This window comes from Phyllopteryx taeniolatus, chromosome 6, assembly GCF_024500385.1.
Source record: "Phyllopteryx taeniolatus isolate TA_2022b chromosome 6, UOR_Ptae_1.2, whole genome shotgun sequence".
Taxonomy (NCBI): domain Eukaryota; kingdom Metazoa; phylum Chordata; class Actinopteri; order Syngnathiformes; family Syngnathidae; genus Phyllopteryx; species Phyllopteryx taeniolatus.
This window is the reverse complement of record NC_084507.1, coordinates 17,721,222-17,741,075: the sequence shown is the minus strand read 5'-3', so window position 1 is coordinate 17,741,075 and position 19,854 is coordinate 17,721,222. Positions and strand designations below refer to the sequence as shown.

General features: G+C 41.8%; 1 protein-coding gene across 3 annotated transcripts; it reads right to left on the bottom strand.

The window, feature by feature from the left end:
• Positions 1-526: 526 nt before the first annotated feature.
• arhgef5 (Rho guanine nucleotide exchange factor (GEF) 5) lies at positions 527-18,851 on the bottom strand. 3 transcript variants are annotated; one of them, XM_061776710.1, is made up of 15 exons: positions 18,335-18,851; positions 14,520-17,858; positions 13,320-13,362; positions 13,133-13,182; positions 9,770-10,140; positions 8,012-8,172; positions 6,861-7,013; positions 6,653-6,782; positions 5,818-5,892; positions 4,294-4,383; positions 4,054-4,196; positions 2,701-2,844; positions 2,535-2,605; positions 1,388-1,489; positions 527-1,309 (listed from the first exon to the last, which is right to left on the bottom strand). In XM_061776710.1, the coding sequence occupies exons 2-15, from the start codon at positions 17,836-17,838 to the stop codon at positions 1,167-1,169; spliced, it is 4,995 nt and encodes a 1,664-aa protein (XP_061632694.1). In that variant the 5' UTR covers positions 17,839-17,858; positions 18,335-18,851; the 3' UTR covers positions 527-1,166. The 3 variants fall into 3 exon arrangements, with proteins under 3 accessions (XP_061632694.1, XP_061632697.1, XP_061632696.1); XM_061776713.1 differs by having other exon boundaries at positions 15,159-17,858; positions 18,335-18,850; XM_061776712.1 differs by lacking the exon at positions 4,294-4,383.
• Between the last annotated feature and the right edge of the window lie 1,003 nt (positions 18,852-19,854).

Genomic DNA, 19,854 nt, shown 5'->3' with positions numbered 1-19,854 from the left:
CAATCAGATTTCAGCCTCTGTGTTGCCATGACATTCTAAACAGTCCAGGGTCTTCATAATCAGTAGTGCTGGTAGATGTCATTTCAACTATATTAACAACGGGACTGTTTCTTTAACCAATAAAATTTTAACTGCATCATCCCACGGCCAGTGAGCTCGTCCTTTATGACATCAGCATTTTCCATCCTCTGATTGGCTGGTCAGAGCGAAACGTTTTACAGCCAATTTCGACTAGCCAAACACATCTGTAGCAATCTGCAAACAATATTTTGCTAATCAGCATCTCTGATTAGTATGATCGACAGTATTTTGTTTCTGTCATGTTAACAGATCAATATTGATTCTGAACTGCTCCAGATGTACCTGGCGCAGTTGCATGCCTGTCAAATTCCATTTTTGTATGGTACTGATGGTTTATATAATTATAATGTGACAGTCGTGGTATTAAGGTGGCTTAAGCAAGTCCCCACTGAAGGATCTCGTTAGGTGTGTATATAAACAAACAACACTTTCCAGTAAGTCTTGATGTGTTTACACGTGATTGAAATCTGAATTTATTGAAACATTCCCTCTATAGCCTAAAATGTTCTGTACATTTAAGAAGTTCCACATTTTTACATTATGCCCTGTCAAGGTCTCCTGCATGCAGGGGCTACAGTAATATATGCGTCATGAACTCATCTATTCCTCTGTAGTCAACATACAATTGTATTGTTTTCCTTAAAACATCTCTTGGGAAATTATGTGTGCTCTTTAAAATGGATATTACAGCTACACGCAGGGGCAGCGTAGCACCCAAAAAAAAGTGGGGTGGCACGGCCGTTTTAGGCCACTTTTTCAATCCAAAGGGGCACTTTTATCCTCAGAAAAAAATTGTCGGTGGGGGGAGGGGGGCACTAAAATTGTAGAGGGGCACTTTGCCTAAAATAAGCCTAACCTCTCTGGCCACATTCTGTTTGTGATGAGAATAATTTTTTACATAGATTCCACAGGTCCAGGTCTAATCTACTCATGCAATGCTCCAAAGAGACAGACTGTTCTTTTAAAAGGTAGAAATCCAAATTCAGAGACACAGATGTTAACACTCCAATCCATCCCAACGGGAACTGTGAAGCAGGCAGAAGCCAGAGAGTCTTTTCATGTCAATCTCTCACTTTTAGTCCCGCTCATACTGCAGCTGTGGCCGTCGTGAGTTTGAGGGCATCTGACAGATTGCGTTGTCGGACCCTGGAGTGGTTGATCAATTCCAAATGCGACTCAGGTACCCATCCACGATGCCGATCGGACAGTCTGGTGCCCTCTACCCAATCTGGGGAAACCCGTAGAAACCAATGAGGAAAAGTCAACAAATTCAAATTTTAAAACATTAAAATTAAGATGGTCTTACGGTCGCTGCTTTGTTGCACCAGTATGATATCAGCTTTTTCTAATGACAACTCATCTGGCTGCTGGGCCACAAAAGCTCTGATACACTGCATCTGTGGGAAATCTTAAAAAAAAAAAAAATAGGCGTTCAAAATAAAATGCATGACATGACTCTTACACCCATGACTGCCTAGAGACACGCCTGTCATCAATCACAATACAGTGGCAACTTGACATTCGATTGCCCATCTTAGTTTGCCAACTTGGGAGTTTTTTTTAAAGGTATGAACCATCACTTGGTTAAAAATTTTAAGAACGGGCAAGCTTCAGCTACGTTGCCACATAAGTGAAATGGAAAACAAAGTGGCGCTATTAAGATAGTGTTATGCCATCGCATGTGGGCATGTGATCTCCCATGCACTTTCAGATGTTTATTGAAAAAAAAAAACAGTCAAACACACAAATACAAAATGAGACCACTGGCAAGGAGCTGCTGTAGGGCATAACTCACGCAACCCGACTCCAACTCCTGATGTCACTCACTAAGCCATGCCCCTTAATGGCAAACGATTACGACAGTACGTACACTTAACATTTATAAAAGCAATTTATTTATTTCCAATCTTTTTGATTATGTTTTTATACAATTCAGTGTTATTTTTCTTTATGAAAATGTAACACAAATTGTGTTAGGGGGCTAGAACAATGGTATTTTGATTCATTTCAACAGAGAAAATGTATTTTATATACAAGTAAATTGAGTTCCGAGCCTTGTAATGGAAGAAATTAAACTCGTAAATCAAGGTACTTCTGTATAATAGACACACACTTCATAACGAGTACAGTTGCGTGCCAGGTGTTTACACATGAAAGCGGGTGACAAACACGAGAGACTGTTGGCAGGATAAGCATGTGTGTAGCCTACATACATGTACTACATATGTCAGGAAGCTAACAAGCAAAGCCTTATTGGCACTAGAACAACTACAATAAATGGTATGACGCTATTACAAATAGGCAATCAAATACATACATGTGCCACAACATTACATATCATGCAAGCCCACAGTCAAAAAGCTACAAAGTCAAACATTATCATACAGATAATGAGTGATTAAGGAAGTGGCGGCACTAGCAATCAATGACCTCAGACAGCAGGAAGCATTCACCTTGTGCGGAAGAAAAATCAACTTCAGGGTGAGGGCGAGAAAGGGCAGATATCCAGCGTAGCTTATCACTCCTGGAAGAAACACAAAGCAAAAAATAAATAAAAGTTCTCATTGTCTTAGCATTTTTTATTTTTATTTTTTCAACATGCACGCTGTCTCTTCTTACTGTGTGTCGGTCCTTAGCAGCAGTGACTTGTTTGACATGTGGAGCCTGAACAGGTTCTTCTGCAGAGAATGAAGTTTGACGCGACAGTTCTCGGCACGCAGCTCGGCCACAGGAGCGTGGTCTATCACTGTAAATCTGCACCCTCTGAAAGAAGCACATTACATACTGTATCTGGAAAAAGCTATGTTTGTAGAACTTACATTTGAATTCTGAAGTGCTCACGCGGAACAGAAATGCTGTGGAATTCGTTGAATTGTTGAACTGTATAATGTGAGACTCGAAGTTGGAATGGTTTGAATCAGTCAAGAATTGTGGAAGTATGTATGTACGTATGTAAAATGTCTCTTAAAATGGGAATTTTGTTATGAAACTTTCGGAAATGTGACAAATGGTTCCCAAGATGTCCTGAATGTGCCAAACATTTTTAAGTTACAATGCATTGAATCAGTCCAGAAATGTGGAAGGAGGAATCTACGTGTGTACAATATCTCTTGATTTGGAAATTGTTTTGTGAATATTTGGGAATTTTATTGTGAAAATGTAGGAATATTATGGTGAAAATTTGGGAGTTGGGAAATGTGATAAATAGTTCCCAAGATGTTCTGATTGAGTTGAATATTTAGAAGTTGGAAAGGGTTGAATCAATCAAGAAATGTGGAAGGAGGAAGTAAATGTAAAACATCTCAAATTTAGAAATTTTACTGTGAAAATTTGAATATTTTGGAATTTTTAATGAGATAATTAGTTCCCAAGATGTCTGAATGAGCTGAATATTCAGTCAAGAAATGTGGAAGTAGAAGGTAAATATTTAAAATAGCTCTTAATTTTACAATTTTATTGTGAAAAATATAACTTTTGGAACATGGAAAATCATTCCCAAGATGTTCTGAATGAGCTGAACAGTTTGAATTCGGAATGGGAAAAATGGGGAACTTTTTTGTTGAATGACTCACTGACTTGGATGGGGGATTCTGGGGGGTGGAATTCTGGTGAAAATTGTGAATTTTGGGAATGTGGAAAAATGGTTCTATGGGTATCCTGAACTTCGCAAATCTTTTGACGTCTGAAGGGTCGGAATCAGTTGAGAAAATATGTAAGACGCGTGTCAAAAAAGTCAGGCAAATAATAATAATAAAATAAGAATCACAATAAAATCATAAACTTTGGTGCAGAATAACGTTACATATGGTCTCCAGCATTCACACAGTAAATAAGGGGACGGAAAGGAAGCTCGCTCTGATAAGATTGACAAGATAAAGCAAATGCGGATAGAACAGGATGTTGCAAATGATCATTAAAAATCTCGGTCGAATGGATGAATCAGTAATCCAGAAAAAGCAAAGGCTGACTCACTCTTTTTGTTGTGAAAGCAGCAGGTAGTCGTTGAATAAGTGCATGTAAATATTCCTCTCCGTTTCCTTAAGGGAGAAATCCATCAGTTCAGTGACTGGTCCCTCCCGCACCAACCTCCGAGACTGACTGATGAGAGGAAGAGTCTGCAACAAGCAAGACAAGACCATCATATTATTAGCATTGATCACCACTGGGAATTTTCACAACAATTCCAAAGTTCCTCCCACAGGCGTTACATACCCTGCACTCAAAGTCCACCTTGGCACTGAGAGACACCAATGACTCAATGCTTTTCATTTGGGAGATGCTGTCATTGCTCTCTTGGATTAGCTAGAGGGCACAAGTGTAACAGTGCATTTATTAACACTGTAAACCATTTTCTGGAGCAAATGACTTCTTACTCCATATGCCTCAAAAAGATTTGCGTGAAAAACAATGGCAGAAATTACGTGCTTATTTAGCCAATGAAACTATTCTTAAATATCTTTTCTACCATGTGTGAAAATTTTGGTTTATCTTATAGCTCATCCATGTGCATTGTATTTGTTTGTTTTTTCTTTTGTAAGTGTTTGTCTTCAGGAATATTACTAGAATTATTTATTTTTTTTAAATCTTTGCAGTATCTGTAAATTATGGCCCATTCTACCATGAGTGACGCAGAGAACTTAATTCATGCATTTGTGTTACATCTTGCCTTGACTATTGCAACATGCTGCTTCCTGGTCTTTCCATGTCTAGTATTTAAAGGCCTGCAGTTAGTCCAAAATGCTGCAGCAAGACTCTTGACTACGTCTACAAAGGTTGATCATATTACTGCTACACTGACCAACTCGCACTAGCTACCGGTCCACCTGATATGTGATGTTAAGATTTTGGTACTTACTCATCAAGTATTACATGGCTTAGCACCTTCCTATCTTGCTGACTTAGTGGTACCTTATGTTCCATCCCGAGCCTTACGGTCACAACATGCTGTTCTTTTGGTGACTCTGAGAGCTAAAAAGAAGTCAGCAAGGTCTAGAACATTCTCTATTTAGGCGCCAGTAGTCTGGAAAGCCCTACCAGCGTAAATTAGAGAAGCTACCTCTTTAAATCTCGAATTAAGACTTATTTCTAAACTGTTGCATTTGATAAAACCACACAGAGTATGTAGTAGTCTCTTGCCCTGACTCGTTTTGGCCTTTTTTACTGCCACTTTGACCCACTCAGCACCTGCTCAGAGAGGGGCTAGGTGCCAAAGAGCAAAGTAAGGCTGTTGAGTCTGTATTCCTCGTGTGTTTTGGACATACTTGGCAAATAAAGATGATTCTGATTCTGATCAAACAATCCGACAAGGCCTGATGAGAGTCACTTGCATGGAGGCACTTTATTTCATTAAATGGACTCTCCTGCTGTTTAAGCTGACATTGTATAGAATCAAATCATGTGATTAATGTTGCCCACTCGGCATCCATTGCAGCCTGGTCATCCTGGAAGGGGGATCTTTCCATCTGTGATCCCTTTTCAAGTTTTTTCCTTGCCTGGATGGGGGATGTCACTTTTTGTGAACTGTGGGCCTGTTAAGTCCTTTGAGACTCTTTTGTGAAAAAGGGCTTAATCGTATAAATAAAGTTGATTTTATTATCCTTTTTTCCCCCCTTATACTTGATCTAACCCCCTAATTTAAATAAAAAAGTTATCAACAAAATATTGACAGTCCAGTAATGAGAGCAGTCCAAAAAATGCATTTATAATAACACAGACGTTGGTAGAGGAGGAATTTACCTTCTCCAAAAGTCTCAAGGCTTTAATGGCCTGCATCGCTTCTGGAGTGCCCGCAGTTGTTCTCTTCACAATGTTCTGGAAAGGAAACAAAGTACTTTGTGTTCAAGTGGGAGATACAAACAAGCAGAATTTCGTCAAAAGAAACTCCTCTGAAGTCAGATAAAACCTTGGATTTTGAACTGCTGTTAGTTCAGCGCGAAACTATGCGCATGTGACACAGTGTACCGTAAGAGATCGTCAGGTCCACGTATTATTATTTATTTACTACAAATAGTGCACTGGGGGGGGGGGGGGGGAACACAGGGAGAACATGCAAACCCCACGCAGGAAGGCCTGAACTGAGATTTGAACCTTGAACCTAAGAACTGTGAGGCAAACATGCTAATTACGAAGCATCATGTTGCTTTTCCCTTTACAGTGTTGGGCATAGAGACCAAGCCCTCCCACAAATAGCAAAAATCTGCAAGTAATTGAGGCACCCCAAAAAGGTTTATTGATGTCACAAGATGTCAGCAAACCACTTTTTTCCGATGAGACAATGCTATGGCATGAGTAAATGAAGCGCCTCCTTTAAATCAGCATAGTTCCTGGCCATTAGTACATTGGTGCCATTTTAAATTAGATGGCTTTTGCCTGAGCACAAAATAGGTGTGTTTTTCAGAATATAACAGAGGATAGGTTCCCCCCCCAAAAAAAATCTGTAAATGTGTCAATGCAGAACAACAAATATGAATGGATTCACTGTATGTCCTCTGAGGAAAATTTTGTTTGAAACAAACAAACAAACAGATCAGAGCAGGTTTTACTGCAATGTTAGCAATCACCACAAACCCACCTGGACCAACAGCTTAATTCGCGTAATTCTTTGGAATGGAAGGACAAGGAAGGAACGAAGGGGAAGTCTCTGGCAAACTGGACTCCTCTCCAACTTTTCCACAATGCGTTTGAAGCCTGGATTGTCATTCCTGAAAGAAAAAAAAACAAGTGTTTAAGAACTGTAAATACTATCCAATGGTCGATTGACATGATCAATAATGTCTTACATGAGTCTCTGGTAGGTGGCATCCTGATAGGACTGGTTGGTGAGGTAGGGTACATAAACCATCTTGAAACGCTGACAGTGGCGAGCGATGATGTCACACACTGTAAAGTGAATGATGTCCGATTCCAGCCGCTCCTCAAGCTTTGATAGGAAGCTAAAAAATACAACAGCAAAATGTTTTAATTGAGCCCATGTATAAATGTATTTGATTTGATCCTAGCACATCTGCTTGCACACTATAGCTCGAGGGTGGGCAACCTTTTGTGCTCAACGGTCGCATTTGATTTTGAAAACAGACTGCTAGGACAGGTCATTTGTAGATGAGGTTGAAAAAAAAGTTTAAATACTGAATAAAATAATATTCATTCTCATTTTAAAATTGTATTATTTGCAATTAATTCAATTATAATTAATTTAAAAAATATTCCAAATAAAGACCAAAATGTTAAATGTATGTATATTTTTATTGTGCTATTTTGTATTCTTTGCAATTAACAAATTGTTTAATAAAATTGATTAAAAAGTAAATGTCCACAGTATGTATTCAGTTTTACTAATATTTGTGTTATTATCCGGACGTGTTTAATTATTTTTGTAACGTTTAGTTAGCAAATTCCTTTGCACAATATGGCGCTTTTGTGTCGTTCCTCTCGTAATATGTGTTTGGGCTTTTACATGTCGATTCACATTATCCATTCATCCGTGTCTTTTAGAAACATCGATCTCACATAAAGTACAACGAGCACTGTTTTTTTCTCCCCAAAACTGATGGCATGATGCATGGGAATTTCTTTGTGTAAACTGGCTGAAAATACATCTTTGTTCATCTAGCTATACCAGCAACTTATAGTGACAGGCAGAACAATGAAATGCTTTTCCATAAATGGCAGAAGGTAAATTAACCTATGTATCCACCAATGGCCAGTCATACAATAGAATAAGTCATGGCTTCCTTCATGTATATCAGTTTTGTGTTTAATTAAACTGGTCCACTTTTCAATTTGGAAGTTGGGATGAGATCATCATTAATTCAATATTCATACTTTTTGTGACATTTTCATCTGGTGGTGTGCCATATTTTTCAAATGTAAAATGGGTGCCTTGGCTCCAAAAAAGGTTAAGAAACACTACTGTATCTGCATCATGTCTGACCTGTGGCTGATAGCGCGGACGTCGGCCAACCGGGAAAAGAGCCAGTTCCGATCCTGGGTGGTCAATAGCGACCCCAGTTGTTTGGACTTCACAAAATGCTCGACAACAATGTCCAGACTGCGGCAATAGGACGCCTCAGAGGTCACCACTTCAAATCGCACCTATAAACACAAGAAGAGGAACACAGGACTTCATGACAGGAATACAAGCAACGATGAGTGATGCTTCTGCTCTCTGTGACTGACGTCTTTTTGACTTACTGGCGGGGGAAAAAAAGTGGAAGTGAGCCTGTCGAGTCTGTTGAAAAGCTAACTGGTAAAGACTTAACTTTTTCAAATAAATACTTACGCAATTACATCTTCTGCCAGAAGAAGGATGGGGAAAGTACTGCATTTCTGTAATAATTTTTAGCAGCCTGAGTTGTGAAGTAATAACCGACTGATTCATTTTAGTTACGCCCCGTTTAAAACGATTCAGTGGCTGCTGATGTGAAATGACGTCTAAAAACAGCCTGGTCATGAAGATCTAGTAACACATCTTTTTGCCTTTTGGTGCCCTACGCTTTACTGATGCCCTGAAGGAAAATTCTCTTTACATTCTGTGTTGTCAGAGTTCAGAGACTTAGCAACCAGGGTAGGATAACGGCACATGTGAAAACCAACAGCCCCACATATATTGCAAGGCCCCCCAAATGGTCACTGAGGACAGACCCTTTGTTGTGACCTCTGGCTTTTACCGTCAAATGCCCTTCTTGACGCAACTTACTGTATATCCAGGCACTGACGCACCACACCATCTGCATGATAGGCAGCGGCATAAACCACTAGACTGCCAGTTGCTGCTGATAGTCCCGAACCAAATAAATCTTGAACCTGTGGTCCTTTGGTCCCCTCCCACATCTTAATTTTTATAGACATGTGTGTGTGTTTATAAATTATATAGTACATAATACCTAACATAATATACCATATATCAATTGTTTATTATTAATAAATACAATTAATTAATTGTCATTACTCAATGCTGCTCCCAGTCACTAGGGGATAGTTTCATCGTATCTTGGGAGCATCTCTCAGCATTTACTAATTAGTTTCAAAACAAATCAAACTGACATCGTGGCTTATCCTGTTAATATCAGTGGGAGGCCGTGTGTTTGGTACTTGGACCTTCAGTTACCACTATCACGTCGCAATTGTAGAAACCATCAATACTGTAGATAAACACAATATAACAGCACGCAACTGTGCCACGTACATCATTTGGAGTAATTCTAAGATCGCTACAGATGCGTTTTGCTAGTGAACAGTTTTGTTCTGACCAACCAATCATGAGGGGAAAATACTGACATTATTGTGGCCCACTTAGCTGACGCTGTGATAACAAATTTTAAAACTGATAGGTTAAGGAGATAGTCCCTCTGCTAATATAATTCACGTTACATTTGCCATCACTACTGATTCTGAAGGCTCTGGACAGATAAGATTTGAATAGGCAGCACATAGAGGCTGAAATCTGATGAGACAAATACATCTAAAGTCCAAGGAAACGGTGCATCCAAGAAAAACACAATGAATAGAATAGATTGTTGGCCATAAAGTATTGCAATTTCATGGAACAAATATTAGAATTTAGGATGTGTATGTAGATGAGTGCTTCTCACACCGTTTAAGCCAGCAGAGAAGGCCTTGCTGGCTCTGCCCACCCACCACTGGGTAAAACGTGTGTTCTTATATGTTTCACTTATGTGTTTGTGTTTACCTCCTGAAGGCGCCTCGCATCCTCCGTAAGGTCCTCCAGCTCGTTGCTGCTCCTGACGCCCGGCAGTTCTCTCCACAGCGTGGCCGACTGCGTGAGCGATATGGAGAGGCGCGGGGACGAGGGCCTGCCCTCACTCCTCGGGGGCTCGGGCAGAGGCAAGCTTCTAACGCTGGTGATGGAACCTGTGTGGGACAGGGAGTGGGGGTGCGGGACGGGGGGCAGCGGCGGGAGAGGTCGACGGGCCGGAGGAGGCGACGGAGCGGGAGAGGCCAAACTGTCCTCGCTAACAGAGAGGACATCAGAGCGAGACTGGCGCAGGATCTCAGAGTTCTGGGCTGCCTCACTATACTGCTGGTAGAGTTGCGCGCGATCTGTTGTGGTGAGAACAAAATGAGGGCAAGAAGAGGATGTAAGAAAAACAAAGATACAGGAAGTAAAAGACAAGAAGCTTGAAAGGAGGAGTTGTTGGCAGCACATTTTCATTATTTTACTATCTTTAATTTCCCTCAAGTTATAATGTGAAATTTAACTATTATGCATACACATTAGGCATATCAACATTCATTTCATTAATTGTACATACTGGGTGTACAGTATTATAGTTTATCAATTTGTTATCATATATATATATATATCATATATCATACCATATATCATATCACTGTCAATAATAAGATGCTTCCCACTTTGCACTAAGAGTACAAATATTACTTTAGATAAATAGAGTACACTATTATTAGCTGCTGTCACAAATTAATTTCTATCTAGCTATCCACAATATTAGTTACCTAACTGCCTACAGTGGGAGGAAGAAGTATGTGAAACTTTTGGAATTTCTTACATTTCTGCATAAATTGGTCATAAAATGTAGTCTGATCATCTAAACCACAAGCATAAACAAACAATCTCCTTAAACTATTGCCACACAAACAATTGCATTGTACACATTTTTATAGACCATAATATGTCAACATTCACAGTACAAGGAGGAAAATGAAAGTGAATCTTTAGATGCAATAAGTGGTTGACCCTCCTTTGGCAGCAATAACCTCAACCAAACGTTTCCTGTAGTTGCAGATCAGGTGCACAATAATCAGGCTGGATTTTGGACCATTGCGCTTTACAAAACTGTTGGAATTCAGCAGGATTTCTGTGATTGTCTGGTCTGAATAGCTCTCTTGAGGTTATGCCACATCATCTCAATCAGGTTGAGGTCAGGACTTTGACTGGGCCACTCCAGTACATGTTTTTCTTCTTCTGAAGCAATTCTGTTCTTGATTTACTTCTGTGTTTTTGATCATTGTCCTGTTACAACACAACACCCATCCTCTTTTGAGCTTCAACAGTTGGACAAATGGCCCCAAGTTCTTCTGCAAAAATATCTTGCTAAACTTCTGAATTCATTATTCCACTGATGATAGCAAGCTGTCCAGGCCCTGAGGTAGAAAAGCATGCCCATACCATAATGCTCCTTTATCCCAGCTGCACAGCTGGGATAAAGTTTTGATGTTGTGAATTTAACTTTGATTTCATCTGTCGACAGAATATTTTGCATTGTGCAATATCCAGGTGCTCTTTAGCAAACTTCAAACTTGCAGCAATTTTTTTTTAAACAGCAACAATTTCCTCATTGATCTCCCATGAACCACATTTTTGTTTAATGTTTTATATATGTTAGATTTGTCAACAGAGATATTGGCACATGCCAGTAATTGGTGTAAGTCTTCAACTGACACTGCAGGTTTCTTTTTTACCTCATTGAGCATTCTGTAATGTGCTCTTGCAGTCACAATTTGGCTAACCGTGGACTGAGGAGCATGAAGACTTTTAGAGATACTTTTGTAAATTTTTTCAGCTTTGTACAAGTCAACAATTCTTAATCGTAGACCTTCCAATAGCTCTTTTAAGCGAGGCATGGTACACATCAGGGAATGCTTCTTGACAGGACACCACACCTTCTATCTTATCTCATTGATTGGACTCCAGGTTGGCTCACACCTGATTCTGATTAGCTCTTGGAGAATACGTAGCTTAAAGTGTCCCTTACTTGTTCCTCCCTATCCTGTGAATGTTAACGTTATTTTCAATTAAAAATATGAATACATTATTGTTTGTGTGGTATAAGTTTAAGCACTCTGTTTCTGTTTCTCTGTTTATTTTTTCATTTAGATGAAGAGCAAACCACATTTTATGACCAATACATGCAGAAATGTACAAAATTATAGAGATTTCACATACTTTTTTCTCCCCCTGTACCGCTCTGCCTCCTCTTACCTACCTACCTACCGTCCTACCCATCTATCCCATTTTCACATACTTGCTGGAATGCAAAGGCACAGCTGCAGCTGTTTTCCCCCACAAGTTTGTAGAGATGAATGCTTGCGCAAACCTGCCTGTAGCTCTCTCTCACATACACACACGCACAAAATACACACAGACGTCTTTTAACACGCACAAACATACATGTGCACACACACACCACTTTCGACAACATCTGTGTGAGTAAAGAGCACCCAGGCTTGTTTAGCATGTCAAAAAACATTTTGCTTTCCATTTGTGTCGTTTTGGTGTAAACTGTGTGTGGAGTATGAGGTGGGAGGGTTTTGAGCCAGTGTTTCTGCCCAGATGAATCACACACGCTGAAGGGAAATGAGCCAATGCGTCACGCTTTTCCCGTCTGCGAGCAAGGCCACAGATACACATCTAAAGACACGTTGCCGTGCCGCCCACCAAACTTATATGCCCGATTAAGATTTATTAGGAAATTACACGGAAAACAAGCGTGGAAGGTTTTATCACTGTGGGGTTATACATTGTCCCATTGAAAATATGTAGCACATTATGAAGGGTAAAATACGACAACGGAGACCACAGACTGTTGAACAGCTGAAGCTGTACATCAAGCAAGAATGGGAAAGAATTCCGCCTACAAAGCTTTAACAATTAGTGTCCTCAGTTCCCAAACATTTATTGAATGTTGTTAAATGAAAAGGTGATGTAACACAGCTTTTTCGGAATGTGTTGCAGCCATAAAATTCTAAGTTAATGATCATTTGCTATAAACAATAAAAGTTTGTCAGTTAGAACATTAAATATATTTTCTTTGTAGTGTATTCAATTAAATATAGGTTGAACATGATTTGCAAATCATTGTATTCTTTTTTTATTTGTTTAACACAACGTCCCAACTTAATTGGAATTGGGGTTGTATCACCAATAACATGTACAGCAGGTGTGATACAGTATAAGTGGTTCTCTTTCAATATATTGAACTACTAAGCATACCTCAACCCACATTCAATTAGTTTCAGCATGTTCAATAAACAAAAGGTGAATAATATCAAAGAGTGGTGAGATACTCACTGAAAAACTTTGAGTTTCTTTTCCGTCTTCCAATTGTGTCCAAAACATTCCTGAAGAAACACAACAGCGGTACTTTGTTACCAAAAAATAAATAAAAAATCCCTGGATGATTTTAAATTACTCTTTGCTGTTGAGCATCAAGTACACTAAATGCATTTTCTCTTATAAAGGTGACTTTTGAACTCACCTCAGCTCCACCTCTCCCCAGCTTTTACTGCGATCATCCTCATCTGGAACAAGAAAGTGTCCAGTTGTCAAAATATTATACAACAGCTTTCCTATCAAAGCACCAGAGTGCAAATAGTAAAGTCATAAAACAAACTCAATGGTCGAGTAGTCAAGTTAGTAAGAAGGGCTTTGGTGACTGACTGATTCAAGCTGCTCGGTTTGCAGTCTGTCTCCAATCAGTCTCTTGGCTTTTGGTGTCTTTCACTGCCTCCACCTCCAATTTGTCTCCACCCAAAACCCAACTACAATTTTACCTGTGACACATGCGCCGCAAAGCCAAGTAAGATTGACAGTAAAAATGAGTGCTCTGATTAGGTCAAATTGTGAGATTTGACACTCAGATGTGGCTTTTGTGGGGGTGATGGGGCGACAAAATGATGAATAATGGAAATTTGAGGGTTCAAAAGAGAAAATAATAAAAAAATCCCCCCCCAAAAATCATTTGAAATATAACGATCCGAGTAACTGCACATTCGAGACAAACAAAATGAAAAGCCTTAAGAGAATAGTTTGTTGTATATTTTTTCAATCAGATACTGATTTATTTAAGTTGAATCTCTTCCACTTATAAAGTACCTTCTACTTTTACACAATCTATCCGCTCTCTGAATATGTACTCAAGTACAGTGTGTGAGCACTTATCTTTTGGTACCCCTGTCAAAATTCCAATATATTCAAACAGATAGATTTGCTAACCAATATCACTAAGCTTTACAAATATACACACCACCTGTGACATGACACAAGTTAAATAATAATTGCATGTCTCGGATAACATTCTAGAGTGCTTCAATGATTATCTTCTTACAGAGAGGCCCACCCACTCAAAACCGGGTAATTTCAGCAGGAACGTACAATGCAGATCTTGATCCTTGGGGTTTCTCGATGAAAGCATGTCACAGAAATGTGATGATACGTGGAAACTGTATTAAATAGTTAAGAAAAACAAATGCATAGTGTCTCCTTTAAACCTAATTTTTACATGTGTAATTCAAATTTTAGATCATTTGAGCAATAATTTGTTGTTATTAGACAACGAAACTATGTACATCTTTTTGGGGACACCCTGCATATTGCATCATTTGAGAACACAAGGGCAGTGCTGATTGGTGGGCTGAGAATCAAATCATCAGTCAGGGACTGCCTCCTCTTTGGTTACCTGTTGCAGTGAATATTCGAGTTCTGCGATCCCTTCCAACACCTTCCTCCTCTTCCAACTCTACAAGCGCTTCGTTTCTTCTTTCTGTGGTTTTACGGATGCCTCGTCTCCTGAAACGAGCCTCGGGACCCAAATCCCAGAAACTACAGGTCCTCATCAGAGTAGCGTCTCCCAGCTTCCTCGCTGCCAGGTCTGCTCTGTCTGTGCTACACTCATCAGTTTCTGATGCTATGCTCAGTGAGCCTTGACCCTCTGGAGAACCTGCCTCCTTATCCTCCCATTCTTCTCCTGCTTCATCCACCTCTTCATCCTCATCATAATCGCCCTCTGTAAAGGGCATGAGAAGATCTGACTGAGACTTACAAATGAGAATGGGGCAGCTACTCGGCTTATACAGCGTGTTGCTCACAGACAAATACATTTCCATTTCCTCTTTCTCAGTTTCAGACTTCTTTACCTCATTGTCTGCCTCCTCAACCTTTTTCACATCTACTGCTACCTTCTCTGAATTGAGGTCAGGGCAAGGATCACGCTCTTTATCTACCACCAGCTTTTGATCCTCCTTCCTTTCCGTGTCTAGCAATGTGTCAGTGTGAATGTATGCAAATGTGTCAGCATGCATGTCTTGCCGCCCCATACCTCTAAGCCCCTCCACCTCCAATGGCTCTTCCTCCTCCAACTCCGGCTCCGGTTCAGAGTGCGGCTCATCTTCGCTCAAGCTATGCTGGACCTTTTCCATTTGGCCCGCCTCAGTCTGTGCGAGTTCTTGTTCTCCTGAGCTGGAGTCCTCGATCACGTCCTCCCCCGAGTGACCCAGGATCTCCCGTACAACGTTTTTGGCCCACTTAAGGTGAGGGGCTTGCGAATGCCGCTTAGGCTCCTCAGACATGCTCCACCCACCGCTCATTCGGATTCGAATGGCCTCTTTCTCTTCTGGGCTCATTGCATCAACGTTAAGCCCTTCTAAGGCAGGGAGAATTTGCTCAAAAGTCAACTGAGAGTAGACATCGGCGTAAGGATTCCTCGGCAGAGGAGAGAGTCCATCCCTCTCAGCAATTTCTTTACTCTTCTCCCTCCACTTCATGAGGAGTTTTTCAGTCTGTGAGTCCCTTTTAAAAGGCTCAATTTCGGCGTAAGGGTCCTCTGCTTTCCTCGCTCTCATTCTTTGATCGTCTTGTGGAGAAAAACATTGTTTGCTGTCCTCTACGCACCTGTTGCCGTCCTTATCAGCCACCTGTTGCCTGTTCATCAGGTGCTCGTCATTCTTCCTCAGTGACAGACTCAGGTCATCAGGAGGTTGCCGGCTGACATCATCGCCTCTATGATGAAGACTTTCTGAAAGGAGGTTGTGCCTTTCCTCTTCCTCCTCCTGCTCAGTGAGTGACGGCGACATCGTGTCAGGTTTCAGTTTTGGTAACGTTTGCCCAATTACACAAAAGACGTATGTGGGCTTCTTCCCCCCCCCTGCTAGTTCCTCCTCATTGGCATATTCCTCCCTTGTCCATGGCTCGTAGCCAAGAGAAGAGGGGGTGTCACCTTCATCCCCGCCCTCCCAAAAGTCCTGACAGTCCAGAAACTCCTCTCGCTCATCCTCATCCTCATCGCCACTCGACACGGTCACGAAGCCGTCCTCTCCTGAAAGGATTTGGTCTTTGTCTGTCCTCCACCCTGTCTGACTTCCCCCTTCGCTCTCCTCGCTATTGCTCTCTCCCTCGGTATCCCTCTGCCAGCTTCCCCCCATCCCTCCATCGCTGCCAGACAGATGATCTAACTCCCCCTGGACCTCCTTTCCTCTGTCTACATTTACCCCCTCCTGCTGCTCCCTGAACTCGCATCTCCAACTTTCAACACATCCTCTCTCTGCTTCTCCCCCCTCTTCTCCCCTCCCCTCTTTCCACTTTACGGACCTCTCTCTGTCTACAAAGTCATTCTCCAGAGATGACTCTGTGCTATTCCTGCCCCTCTGTGGTTCTAACCACATCCGTCTCTGCTCCGGCACACTAGCTGACATTTCTTTTCTGTCTAGCTCACTTCTCCTTTGCTCCTCTTTCTTTGCTCTCTGTGGACTCTTCTTGTCATCCCGTTCACTTTCCCTCCCCAACTCTCCCTCTTCATAGCTGTCTCTGCCTCGCCTGCGTCGCGTGTCACTGTTCATGTCGCTGCTCAACTCGCCGCGACTCTGAGATCTTGGCTGTTCCCCAGAGGCCGCCTCCTTAAGGGTTGTGTCATCCCACCTAGGGTCAGCCTCTCTTTCCTGTCTTTGCCTTTCCTTCCACGGCCCGTGCGCTCTGTCGCGCTGCTCCTCTCTCCTGTCGCCGGACCGTCCTCCCTTCTCCCACACCACTCTTCTGTCGCCCTCCCTGTGTCGCCCCCGATCCCGCTCCTCCCCCCACCCAACTAGGTATGCGTCTCTGTGTCTGTCTCTGTCCCGCTCCCTTGATGCGCTGCCTTTGCTGTCCCCCTCACTTCTGCTGTGTTGATATGTCAACTCCTCCCGCTCTCTGCTGTCCCTCGCTCTTTCCCGCCTTGTTTCTCGCTCGTCGCTGTCTCCCTCGCTCCTCGTTCCCCTCCCTCCAGCTCTCCTATGGGTCCCCTCCTGCTTCCTACTGTCAGGATGCATCCCCCTGTCTCTTCGACTGTGCGGTGAGGGCATCCTCGCCTCCCTCCCTCCCAAGTTTTGCCGCCTTCTTGCCTCATCTCTCTCTCTCGTGTCCCGTGAGTCCCATGACTCCAGGTCTCTCCTTTGGTCTCGGACAGCAGGGTTGGACTCCTGATATCTTTGCCTGGATTTTTCATAGTTTCTCCATTGACCTCTTTCCCGCTCCCTCAGCAGAGTGCTCTCTTTCCCCCGCTCTCTGCTGTCCATCTCAGTCCTTCTTGGCTTTTCTCTTTGGTGCCTCTGCTCCTGTCCTTCATCCCGTTCACGGCTTCTTCTCATCCTGGTAAACGTGTCGCCTTTCTTCACGTCCCATTCAGTCTCCCTCTCTACAGTCGACAGCGGCCTCCCATTCCTCCTCTCATCCTCTTGCCTTTTTTCTCGCCCAGCCTCCCTCAGCCTGGGCACGGGGCCTCGGTCTCGTTCGTAGTATCTCTCACGGGGGTCCGTATCCCTGTACCTGGACTTGTCTTTCATTTTCTTCACTTCGCGATCTCTCCGTCTCTCTTCCTCTCGGCTGCTTTCCCACTCTGACTGGGCAGTCATGGCTGGCCTTGGACTGGAATCCCTGGAAATTCTTCCGCCTGGCTGAAGGTTACGGTCACACGTCTTTATATTTGATAAAGTGTCAAAGAGGGTGCCGCTTGGCCTTTTGGTCCCCATAGTACCATAATTTGGAGAACCTGGAGACATTTCACATAGTTTAGTCACAATATCAGTCAAATCAAGGAACAGGTTTAAGTAACAGCTTATTCAATGAAGTACCAACAAAGACTTTTCAACACGTTTTGCTGCAACAACTTGATAGCACTGTGCCGGTTTCAGACAGTTTCATGCCTCACTGTTGCAGAGATGAATGCTACATGGGAGCTTAATGCACTCTGCCTTCAGTTTACAGAGCAAAAATGAAGACGCAGTCCTGAGAGAAAAGAGAAGGTGACACCCTCCTACAGTTTGCTAAGAATGCAGCACAAACCTGCAAAGCACAGCAAACCAAATGAGGCCTTTGTGAAAGCCAGGGCCTGTTACACATAGGCATGGCATTTAACACGCAAGTCATGACAGAATAAGATATGCATTGCACTGAGACAAAAAAAAAAAAAAAAAACACTCACAGTGGCGTTTATGTGAAAATCACAAGACGAGAGAAGCCACTCACCTGAATGTGAAGTTCTGGGGAGAGCTAGTCTCCCCCCGGTCCTGCTCAGCTCTCAAACATGGGGATTGCACAACACACAAGAATGCATTCACTGCTTTCACATTGTCCTAGATATCTTATTAAATCTCAAACGTGTTACAAAATGAAGCTACTTATTTAACACTGGTGAAAAAGTCTAATGTTTATGCCTGAACTCTCCTCTACTTTCTCGCTGCCTTCTCTGGCTTTCCCCACCTACTTCTTCAAATTCCCAAACAAGTCTCAACAGATTGACACTTATCTTCTCCCCTCCTCCTTCAACCCCCTTCTGCCTTGTTGTCCTCTATAAGCCGCTCGCACTGAACTGCTGTCTCATAAATCAAACAAAAATTTAGCAGGGTCTTGTCCACTACGTTTGCTTGTCTTCCCTCCCCTTAGCTGCAGCATGAAACTCCCAGGAACAAAAATACACAAGTCGCTGGCTGTGCTGTCCTGCCCCATTCTTCACTCACCAAACACAGGAAGTACACCTCCTTGTTCTTTCTGGCTCTTAGAGCAGCTGATTGGTGGATTCAGAGTAGCCGGGTGTGGCTGCACAACACGCACACATGCTCACAACCAGGTAAAGTGATAATGGAGTGGGGGAGGGGAGAAAGAGTGAAGTCTCACCAAGGCCTTGAAAAATAACTCTTCCATTCCCTTGAGTTGTAGGAGGGAGGAGAATGAGAAGGAAAAACACATTTTTATATTATTTACACAGAAAAAAAATAGGCAATCATAGAGAAGGGAGCACTGCCACAGTGTCAGATTCATTAAAATAATTAACTGCAGTTGTTTGTGATTTAAAATGACTTTTTCTGATCTGTATTAATACTGACTTGGAATTCCATTGTATTTAGTTGCGCACTCATTTTGGTTAAATTAAATTTTGGGTTACAAATCCTAAGGAAAGAAAAAGTTTTGAATGCATTTTATTGCTAATTATTTTTTTTTTTATTGCTGTTATTTTCATTATTGTCATATTTTCAATCTGTTTCTAATTTCATTATTTTACTTTCTGCGCACGAAGATTCTTTGTTAATGTTGCACACATTCTTGGCTATATACAATGCATGTGATAGATTTAAACTGATGTACGACTGGAGTGGACTATTTTTTTTGGAAAGGATATGAGGCTATATTTGTTACATTTTTGAAGATCATAAATTGTACAACTGGGGCCATGCGTGCTGCATTTAGAAATGGTCATTTTTAGCAATCTTCCTCTAAGGAAATGAATTCAGTACCTAGACGTGAAGAGGCTGACATGGTAATTTTTCAATGGGGCGCAACTGTTTTGCAAACTAACCTCTTTGTTTTTGATTGGTTCACCACATGATCCAGGACGTTTGTCGTATTCACATTCAATGGTCACAAATTAAATGACTTTCAAGATAGACTCTAAACAACAGAGGTTGTAATCTCAAAAGGTCAACTGGGTATCTGTTTGTCATCCTAATGTCATCATTTCAAGATGTTTTTGCTGACTGGATTAAAAGTAG

Bases quoted from the DNA above. Each gene is read 5' to 3' on its own strand.
- arhgef5 (XM_061776710.1), bottom strand. From the start codon at position 17,838: ATGGGGACCAAAAGGCCAAGCGGCACCCTCTTTGACACTTTATCAAAT. The intron at 7,014-8,011 runs GTCAGACATGAT...TGTATTTTTTAG, and splicing joins GTCCGCGCTATCAGCCACAG to CTTCCTATCAAAGCTTGAGG. The intron at 6,783-6,860 runs GTAAGACATTAT...TTTTTCTTTCAG, and splicing joins GCCACCTACCAGAGACTCAT to GAATGACAATCCAGGCTTCA.